The sequence below is a fragment of the Papio anubis genome, chromosome 12, assembly GCF_008728515.1.
Source record: "Papio anubis isolate 15944 chromosome 12, Panubis1.0, whole genome shotgun sequence".
Lineage (NCBI taxonomy): Eukaryota > Metazoa > Chordata > Mammalia > Primates > Cercopithecidae > Papio > Papio anubis.
The window spans coordinates 120,582,912-120,593,523 of record NC_044987.1 but is presented as its reverse complement, the minus strand read 5'-3'; the positions used below and the strand labels follow the sequence as shown (position 1 = coordinate 120,593,523).

The 10,612-nt window shown below is 48.7% G+C and overlaps 1 protein-coding gene and 1 pseudogene across 1 annotated transcript; both read left to right on the top strand.

Moving 5' to 3' along the window:
- Positions 1–5,198: 5,198 nt before the first annotated feature.
- On the top strand, positions 5,199–7,865 carry LOC101013276 (annotated as a pseudogene).
- A 78-nt stretch (positions 7,866–7,943) lies between these two features.
- LOC116269788 (keratin-associated protein 5-3-like) lies at positions 7,944–10,606 on the top strand. Its single transcript, XM_031653804.1, has one exon. It carries the CDS (start codon positions 7,957–7,959, stop codon positions 8,569–8,571), a length of 615 nt encoding a protein of 204 aa, XP_031509664.1. The 5' UTR covers positions 7,944–7,956; the 3' UTR covers positions 8,572–10,606.
- Positions 10,607–10,612: the final 6 nt, after the last annotated feature.

Genomic DNA, 10,612 nt, shown 5'->3' with positions numbered 1-10,612 from the left:
GAATTAAAATGTGAGCCACGTGTGAATCTTAAATTTTCTAGTAGCCACATTTTAAAATGTACTAAGAAACAGGTGAAGTTGATTGTAATAATTTGACTCAGTATGTAACCATTTTCCTATATGGTCAATATATAATTGGTAAGGAAGCATATATTTTGGGGTACTAAATCTTTGAAGCTCACTCTGTGTTTTACCTTTTCAGCACATTTCAATTCAGACCAGCTGTATTCCAGATATTCAGTAGTCACACATGATCAATAGCTGCCACATTAAAGTGCAACTCTGAGGTCTAACCTCCCTTATGTCAGGGGGTGGAGGGTCTGAACGTCCCTTTTCAACCAGAGGTGAGGGAACAGCCTCTTGCTACAAACATCTCTCCTCCGGTCGAAGGGTGGACGAGATGGTGATCCTAGAGAGCATAGGGGACAGCAAAAGAAAATATCCACGGGTAGAGGACTGCTGCCCACCAATAATGGCGACCCAAGAGGAGAGAACACATCTTCGCATCTGTCCACAGCCTTGACCTCCAACATTTAGATATGGAGGAAACAGACTAGAGGCAGACTTATCTTGCTATTTGGCCTTAGCTCTAATGACTGAGCTGTGATTGTCTGTTTCTTCCTGTGGTAGGGGGGCCTGTGTGAGTAAAAGCACCAATCACATATATACCTGTGTACATGCATTTCTGTATGATGGAACATTATTTTACAAAAGATCCAACTTTAAATAAGGGGGGAAAATTAGTACCTATAAAGTGCTTTTCTCTTGCAGGTAACTAGGAATCAACCTTTCACTGAATCCTGGCATCCTATCTGCCCTGGGAGCATGCATTAGTTACCTGTTACATAACAAACCACCCAAAACTTAATAGCTCACGATTGAGCTCATCAGTCATTTAGGCTGAGTTCAACCGAGCTGTTCTTGTCACAACTGGACTCCTTCATGTATGTATGGCCAGCTGCTGGTTGACTAGGTGGCTCTGCTTCTGGGGATGAGACGGCTATCAACAGTGGCACCTTCTTTCTCCCCACCATGGTATGTCATCCTCCAGCTGGCTTAATCTCATAAAGATAGCAAGGTTCTGAGAAAAACAGAAGCATTTAAGACCTTTTGAGCCTAGACCAAAACTAGCACAAAAGCTGTCACGTTCGCAGTTGATAAGGTCTGGCTGTGTCCCCAACCAAATCTCAACTTGAATTATATCTCCTAGAATTCCCACGTGTTGTGGGAGGGACCCGGGGGAGGGGGTAATAGCATCATGTGGGCGGGTCTTTCTCATGCAGTTCTCATGTGAGTGAAAAAGTCTCACGAGATCTGATGGGTTTATCAAGGGTTTCCACTTTTGCTTCCTCCTCCTTTTTCTCTTGCCGCCACCTTGTGAGAAGTGCATTTTGCCTCCCGTCGGGATTCCGAGGCCTCCCCAGCCATGTGGAACTGTAAGTCCAGTTAAACCTCTTTTTGTTCCTGTGTTTAGGAATGTCTTTATCAGCAGTGTGAAAACGAACTAATACAACAGTTTTCTATAACCAGAGCAAATAGTCCCAGCCAGATGCAAGGTTTGGGAAACATTCCGCCTCTTGATGGGAGGGGCAGTAAAAGCACACGGTAAAAAGCATAGATACAGAGAGGAATGAAGAATTGCTGCTGTTTCTGCAATCAGTATTAGTCTACCCTTTTTTGCAGAAGAGGTTTGTATGACTCTTTCAAGTCAAGAACCTTGCCCAAAGCCCCACAGCTACTAAGCAGCGGGGCTGGTACTCAGGATCAACTCTGCCTGGTTCTGCAGCCCTTACTCCTGCATAGACCACATTGCTCATGCGGCTTCCCGAGGCCTGCGAGGTTCTGGAGAGTGACTTTTCTGCAATAGAAGCAGAATTCCTTTTAGATTTGGGTCCGTATGGTGCTGTTTATCACTGGGAATAATCAATCACCTCAAGAAATTGCAGAAGCTTCTTGGAAGGACATGGAATAATGTGGGGGAAATGGCTGATAGATGACTTGAGGAAATCAAAGTCCAACAACAGAGAAGCAATTTTAAAACAGAATATATCCTATATGTCTGTAAATGCTTTCATGCCTGTTTGGTATTTGTAGGCTGTTTATAATTTTCAACACTGACTAAAAGTACTGTGACTGAAACAACTTCTTACTCTGAAATCAAGTGACTTAAAGATACATCTGCTGAGAAGGCCTTTTTTTTTTTTTTTTTTGTCTGCAGGAATTTATCCAAACAGCTGAGTCCATCTTGGAGGTGTCCTTTGATTTTTAACAGGAAAGAGCTATTTTTCAAGCCCCTAAACTCAGGAGCAACCATGTGGCAAATCCCATCAGTATGCATGGAAACCAGCTACAGTGAATGCATTCATTACCCTGAATCAATTGTTCTCACCCCTGCTGCATGTAAAATCACCTGGGCAGGGAGTGGCATTTAGAATTTCCCAAACCCAAGTTGCCACAGACCAGTTAAATGAGAATCCCTGGAGTGGGGCCTGGGCAACATTGTGGCTTAAAGTTGTGGCTTAAAGCTCTCTGGGGGATTAGAGTGTGGCCCAGACCCCAAACCACTGCTTTAACTTTTTTTAACTTTTAAGTTCAGGGGCACAGGTGCTGGTTTGTTATATTGGTAAACGCATATCATGGGGGTTTGTTGTACAGATTATTTCATACTCAGGGCCTCACTAGAAGCCAAGCAGATGTTAATGCCATGTTTGTACAGCCCGCAGAACCAGGAGCCCATTAAACCCCTTTTCTTTACGAATTATCCAGCCTCAGAAAATTGTACCAGGAGTGAGGTGTTGCTATAAAGACACCTGAAAATGTGGAAATGACTTTGAAACTGGGTAATGGGCAGACTGGAAGAGTTTGGAAGGCTCAGAAGAAGACAGGAGGATGAGGGAAAGTTTGGAACTTCTTAGAGACTGGTTAAATGGTTGTGTCCAAAATGCTAACAGTGGTAAGGATAGTGAAGTTCAGGCTGATGAGGTCTCAGATGGAAATGCAGAATTCATTGGGAACTGGATCAAAGGTCACTCTTGTTATGCTGTGGCAAAGAGCATTGCTGTATTGTGTTCATACTCTAGGAATCTGTGGAAATTTGTACTTAGGAGTGATGATTTAGGGTATCTGGTGAAAGTAATTTCTAAGCAGCAAAACATTCAAGGCATGACCTGGCTCCTTCTAACCGTCTACACTCAGATGCAGTAGCAAATAAATGGCTTAAAGCTGGAATTTATATTTAAAGAGGACATAAAATGTAAAAGCTTGGAAAACTTGCAGCCTGGCCAAGTGGCAGAGCAAGAAAAAGCATTATCAGGAGAGGAATTCAAGAAGGCTATGGAGCAACCTCTTGCTAGAGAGGTTTGCGTGAATAAAAGGGAGGCAGGTGTTGATAACCAAGACAATGAGAAAAAGGCTTCAAATGTATTTCAGGGATCTTTGGCCCTTCTCATCAGGCATAGAGGACCCAGGCCTAGGGCCCCACTCCCCTGTGCAGCCTCGGGACATTATTCTCTGCATCCAGGACACTCAGAGGGCCCCAGGTACAGCTCAGGCCACTGCTTCAGAGGGTGGAAACCATAAGCCTTGGCAGCTTCCAAGTGGTGTTAACCATTTAGGCACATTGAGATGGAGTGTTGCTCTATTGCCCAAGCTGGAGTGTAGTGGTGTAATCTCGGCTCACTGCAACCTCCACCTCCCCCGTTCAAGCAATTCTCCTGTAATTGCATTGAATTGGTAGATCAATTTTTTTAGTGTTTCAATCTTCACAATATTAGGTCTTCCAATATATGAACATGGGATTTCTCCCCCATTTACTTTGGTCGTCGTTAACTTCTTCCAGTGATGTCTTGTAGTGTTAAGTGTCCAAGTCTTGCACTTTTTGGTTGCTGGTATTCCTAGGAATTTTATTCTTTTTACAGCATTGTTCCCTTATATCCTGTTTGTACTGCTCATTGGTGATTGTAGAAATACAGCTGATTTTTATGTATAGAACTTGTGCCCTGAACTCTGTTGAACTCATTTATTGGGCATAATAGTTGTGTGTGTGTGTGTGTGTGTGTGTGTGTGTGTGTGTGTGTCTCCCTTATAATTTTCTACATACAAGATGCGGTTTTCTGTAAATAGAGATACTTTTGCTAAGTTTTTTCCAAACTGGATGACTTTCATTTCATTTTCTTGTCATATTACTCTGGCTATAGCTTCAGTGAAATGTTGCATAGAAGTGGTGGGTGTGGACATCCTTTTCTTTTTCCTGATCTTACGGGAAAACATCCAGGTTTTCACAGTTACGTATAGTGTTCACTGTGGGTAGATGCCCTTTATCAGGCTGAGAAAATTCCCTTCTGTTCCTCCCTGTGCCAACCCAAAGCTGGGAAGCCTTTGAGTGGTTGGAGAACACTTGAATTCTTCATCCTCTGAGCCCAGACATGGAGGGTGCACCTCAGCCTGTGTTCAACCATACCGTCTTGGGTCCCTGAAGCAGCACAGTTTTCAGTGTTGTCCTACAGAGCATCTCAGGGACACAGCTCATTCTAGTCTCCCTTCCCCCTCTACAGGCTTGACCCCTGCTCTGGGTCCTGGATGGGAATAGAGACCACCCATTCCTATATCATAACCCTTCCTAGGGACCAAGGGCCAATCTCCTTCTGCCCCAAACATATCTTCCCACGGGGAAGAAGCAGGAGTCCACAATTCCAGCCAAAACAGACTGAATCCCACTGAGACACAGCTGGGGCTCCCTGTGTACTAATGAGAGATACTCACTCACTCACTCATTCATTCACTCGTCTTCATTCATTCATACACACTGCTAGTGACTCCTTCATTAATCAGTTCAACAACTGTTTCTGGAATGCGAGCTGGGCCTGGCACACTGTTACAGCGGTGGCAGTAGTAAGCCATCAGGGAGGGAGGGGAAGCACATGTGACCAGTTTACCAATGAGACAGAGGCTGAAAGAAAAGAGTCAGTGAGACCAAGGCTGAGGGTGTAGAATTTATTTAGTGTTGCACCGAGGTGCATTTTGGATTTCTACAGATACATGTGATCATTTGGGTTGCAGGACATATATAAAGCTGGAGAAACCACCAGGAACCTGGGAAAGAAAGGTTGCAGGTCTCCATGGAGTTATCAAGAATTCAAGAGCTCTTGCTTGGCATGAGGCTGCTGGTCTGATCTGGGCGGCTCAGACATATGGGGGGCATGTGGGAAGGAGGTCAAAGAGTACAAAGGGGCATGTGATGCTGCCCAGTGAATGGGCGGGGAGTGGTTCATTCCCACTTCCTGAAGAGGGCACAAACAGGCCAGGGACTCATTGCTCTGCTCAGAACAGGATGTGCTTGAGGATACTCACTTGTTGAGGCACAGATCTTCAAGAGACTACAGGGACTAGAGCCTCAGATCTTGCACTGGCAGCACACGGGGACACAGCAGCTGGACTGGGAGCAGCAGGGTTTGCAGCAGCTGGACTGGCAGCAGGATGACCCACAGCCTGAGGAGCAGCAGGGCTTACAGCAGCTGGACTGGCAGCAGGATGACCCACAGCCTGAGGAGCAGCAGGGCTTGCAGCAGCTGGACTGGCAGCAGCAGGGCTTACAGCAACTGCACTGGGAACATCCACAAGAACCACAGCCTCCCTTAGAGCCACCACTAGAGCCACAGCCACAGCCTCCCTTGGAGCCCCCACAAGAGCCACAGCCCCCCTTGGAGCCCCCACAGGAGCCACAGCTGGAGCAGGAACAGGCTGGGACACAGCAGCACACAGGCTTGCAGCAGCAGACGGGCACACAGCAGCTAGAGCCACAGCCCCCACAACTGGAGCTGCAGCCCCCACAGCCAGAGCCACAGCCCCCACAGCTGGAGCCACAGCCCCCACAGCCGGAACCACAGCCCCCACAACGGGAGCCACAGCCTCCAGAGCAGCCACAGCAGCCCATGATTCTGGTGGATTGAGGGTGGAGCAGGTAGAGGAACAGGTGAGAGGGAGGTGCAGATGTGGAGCCCCCGAGCCTGGGCTCTTTATACACCTGTCTAGGCGTCAGGTGGGTCACAGGGGCCCTTCCTTGTTCCTCCTAAAGTTCTTTCCCAGGAAACTTGTGTGTCATTTAAAATAACAAAAATACTGTGTTTTCTTGTGACACACTTCCTCTTCCTACGTGGTTTTCCGCTCTAAATCCTCAGGGTCCAAGTCCTCCCCTCCGTGGACTCCCAGGAATGAGTGAAACCTGGTTTGTTTCTGCCCCACCCTCTGACCCCAGCCTTCTGCCCCTGTTTTCTCTTCCCTTCAGGGCACTGTTCTCACCGCCTGTGCTCCCCAGGCCACTGTCCCCACCAGGCGATAGGGTGCTGCGAATTCCCTTTTCTCTCCTTCACTTTTCTGCCCCTGCTTCCTGCAACCCTGATCTTTCTCAGTGCTCCCTAAAGGCGTGGAACACTTGTGGCTCCTCCCAGCTCTCCTTCCTGTCCGGCTTTCCTGGGTGAGCGACTGGATGCCTTGTGGAGAGGTCCTCAGCTCTCCTGCCCCGCTCATTTCTAGAGGGCAGCACCTGGTTCCGTACCCGGCAGGAACCTCACGACCTCCCGGGTCTCAGACCTACTGTCCTCCCTGCCTGGGCATTAGGGAGTTCCCGCCCAAACCCTCCAAAGAGAACCCTGGGAGGAGGTGGCATGTGGTCGTGGACCTGGACTCTGGGAATCTGGGATTCTTGTCTGACACACCAGCCCTCGAGCATGGCTTCGCATTTCCTCTGATGTCCAGCAGGCCTCTCCCTGCCCTGGTGCAGTCTGCACCTTCCCATCCCCGCAGGCCTGGCAGCAGCCAGGGCCTCGTCTCTCCCGGGAAGGGCTCAGCACTCCCCGGAGCTCAGTTCCTTGGAGTTTCTCTGTGTCCTCGCCCCCAGTGGGTTGTAAAACTCTCTGTGCCCTGGTGGATTCTTTTGAGTTTATCTAGCTCATTTTTATTGATGTGATGAGAGCAATGGTCTCTGGTGACTTTCTATGTTTGAGTCAGAGCGGAATCTCCATTGTCTCACACACACACGCACACACACACACTCACATAGACACACACTCACACACATTTGAAGTTGTATTACAGAAGAGAAAAGGAACACACGCATCTCAAAGGAAGCCATGCCTCTGAAAATCGAGATGTGTGATGAACACAGCAGGTCACCAACCTGCCACAGAGACAGGATGTGGGAGCTACAAGGGGGTCTGTGGCTCCTGTGGGGGCTCCAAGGGGAGTTGTGACTCCTGTGGTGGCTCTAAGGGGGGCTGTTGTCCTTGTGGCTGCTCCCAGTGCAGTTGCTGGAAGCCCTCTTGCTGCTCACCAGGTTGTGGGTCATCCTGCTGCCAGTCCAGCTGCTGACTCCCCGAAGGGAAGAAGAAGCCAGCACAGTCAGGGAGCTGACAGGCAGACCGGAGCCTGGGGGAGCTGGGCTCTCCAGAATGGCAGGAGGGACAGAGACACTGTCCAGCAGCCTCCTGCCCCCAGACCTGATGGAGAACAAGACCTTGGCTGTGCTGAATTTCACTCCTGTACTAGAAGAGCCCAGAGTGTATGCATGGATAGAAACACAGACAAATAAACCATTTAAAACACCGGTAAGGCGAATCCTTCTGGAACAGCGATAGAAGGCTGTGGTCTGAGGGCAGAGGCAGGAACGGAGGAGGCTCCACTCAATCCTGGGGGTTGTGGGAGGGCAGGACTTGGGCCCAGAGGCTGTAGAGAGGAAAACAATGCAGGAGGAGGAAGTGTGTCACGAGGCAACACAGTATTTTTATTCTAAATGACACACAAGTTCCCTAAGGAGAGAATATCAGGAAGAACCAGGAAGGGACCATGTGCACCCCATGACCCCTAGACAGATATATAAAGAGCCCAGACCCAGGGGACTCCACACCTGCACTTCTCTCTCACCTCCTCATCTACCTGCTCCACCCTCAACCCACCAGAACCATGGGCTGCTGTGGCTGCTCCGGAGGCTGTGGCTCCGGCTGTGGAGGCTGTGGATCCGGCTGTGGGGGCTGTGGCTCTGGCTGTGGGGGCTGTGGCTCCAGCTGCTGTGTGCCCGTCTGCTACTGCAAGCCTGTGTGCTGCTGTGTCCCAGCCTGTTCCTGCTCCAGCTGTGGCTCCTGTGGGGGCTCCAAGGGGGGCTGTGGCTCCTGTGGGGGTTCCAAGGGGGGCTGTGGGTCCTGTGGGGGCTCCAAGGGGGGCTGTGGCTCTTGTGGGGTCTCCAAGGGAGTCTGTGCCTGTGGCTCTTGTGGTGGCTCTAAGGGGGGATGTGGTTCTTGTGGCTGCTCCCAGTGCAGTTGCTGCAAGCCCTGCTGTTCCACCTCAGGCTGTGGGTCATCCTGCTCCCAGTCCAGCTGCTGTAAGCCCTGTTGCTCCTCCTCAGGCTGTGGGTCATCCTGCTGCCAGTCCAGCTGCTGTAAGCCCTGCTGCTGCCAGTCCAGCTGCTGCAATCCCTGCTGCTCAGGCTGTGGGTCATCCTGCTGCCAGTCCAGCTGCTGCAAACCCTGCTGCTCCCAGTCCAGCTGCTGTGTCCCCGTGTGCTGCCAGTGCAAGATCTGAGGCTCTAGTGGGAAACCTCAGGTAGCTCCTGAAGATGTGTGCTTTCCAACGAGTGACTACCCTTGAAGCACATCCTGTTCTGGACCAGAACAATGAGTCCCTTGGCTCAGGTCGTCTTATTCCAGCCTTTGAAGAAGTGAAATGAACTACTCCCTGCCCATTCCCTTTAAGGGTATCACATGCCCTGGGGACTTTTGCCAATCCTTCCCACATGCCCCCATATGTCTGAGCCAGACTGCACTGGGGGCGGCCCTCATGCCAAGCAAGAGCCTGGAATTCCCCTTCTTGATAATTCCATGGGAGACTGCCAACCCTTCTTTCCTGTGCCTACCAGGAGCTCCGTGGCATTTGCAGATGGATGTCCTGCAACCCAAATGATCACATGTATCTGTGGAAATCCAAAATGGATCTGGGTGCAGCACTAAATAAATTCTACAACCCTCAGCCTTGGTCTCACTGACTCTTTTCTTCCAGCCTCTCTCTCATTGGTAAACTGGCCACATGTGCTTCCCCTCCCTCCCTGATAGCTTGTTGCTCACACTGCTGTAACTATGTGCCAGGCCCAGCTCCCATTCCAGAAACAGTTGTTGAACTGATTAATGAAGGAACCACTAGCGGTGTGTATGAATGAATGAAGACGAATGAATGAATGAGTGAGTGAGTGAGGATCTCTCATTAGTACACAGGGAGCCCCAGCTGCATCTCAGTGGGATTCAGTCTATCTTGGTTGGAATTGTGGACTCCTGCTTCTTCCCCATGGGAGGATATGTTTGGCAGAGAAGGAGATCTTGCCCTCTGTGCTTAGGAAGGGTTATAATGGGTGGTCTCTGTGCCCATCTAGGCCTCAGAGTGGTGGTCAAGCGGGGAGAGGGGGAAGTTAGACTAGAATGAGGTGTGTCTCTGAGATACTCTGTAGGACAACACTGGAAACTGTGCTGCTTCAGGGACCCTAGAGGGTGTGGCCCAGCACAGGTTGAGGTGTGCCCTCCTTCTCTGGGCACAGAGTGACGAAGAATCCAATGTTCTTCCATCACTCACAGGCTTCTCAGCTTTGGTTTTGCACAGGGAGGAACAGAAGAGACTTTTCTCAGCCTGATAAAGGGCATCTACCCACAGTGAACACTATATGCAACTGTGCAAACCTGAATGTTTCCCCCTAAGATCAGGAACAAGAAAAGGATGTTCACACCCACCACTTCTATGCAACATTTCACTGAAGCTATAGCCAGAGTAATATGACAAGAAAATGATATAAACAGCACCCAGGCAGGAAAAAACTAGGCAAAAGTATCTTTATTTACAGAAAACCTCATCTTGTATGTAGGAAATCCTAAGGGACACACACTCACACACACACACACAGAGACACACACAACTATTATACCCAATAAATGAGCTCAACAGGGTTCAGGGCACAAGTCCTATACACAAAAGTCAGCTGTGTTTCTACAACCACCAATGAGCAATGCAAACAGGATATAAGGGAACAATTCTATCAAAAAGAATAAAATTCCTAGGAATACCAGCAACCAAAAATTCAAGATTTGGACACTTAACACTAGAAGACATCACTGGACGAAGTCAAAGAGGACCAAAGTAAATGGGGGAAAAATCCCATGTTCATGTATTGGAAGAAGAATATTGTGAAGACTGAAACACTATAAAAATTGATCTCCCAGTTCAATGGAATTACATCTCAGGTTTCTTTTCTGCAGAAATGGACAAGCTGATTCTTAAATGTATGTAAATATTCAAGGAATCCTAAATAGCTAAAACAATCTTGAAAAAGAAAAATAAAATTGAGAACTCATGTTTTCCAATTTCTAAATGGGCTCCAAAGCAAACAGTAATCAAGGCAGAGTGGTGCTTGTCTAAATATAGAAAGATGCATCAGTGGAGTAGATTCAAGACCGTTGAGATAAACCTCACAGTTGTGGTCAGTGGATTTTCAACAAGAGTACGAAACAATTCCATGGGAAAAAGGAACCTTTTCCACAAGCAATGCCACTGAGACAACTGGATGTCCACATGCAGAAGAATG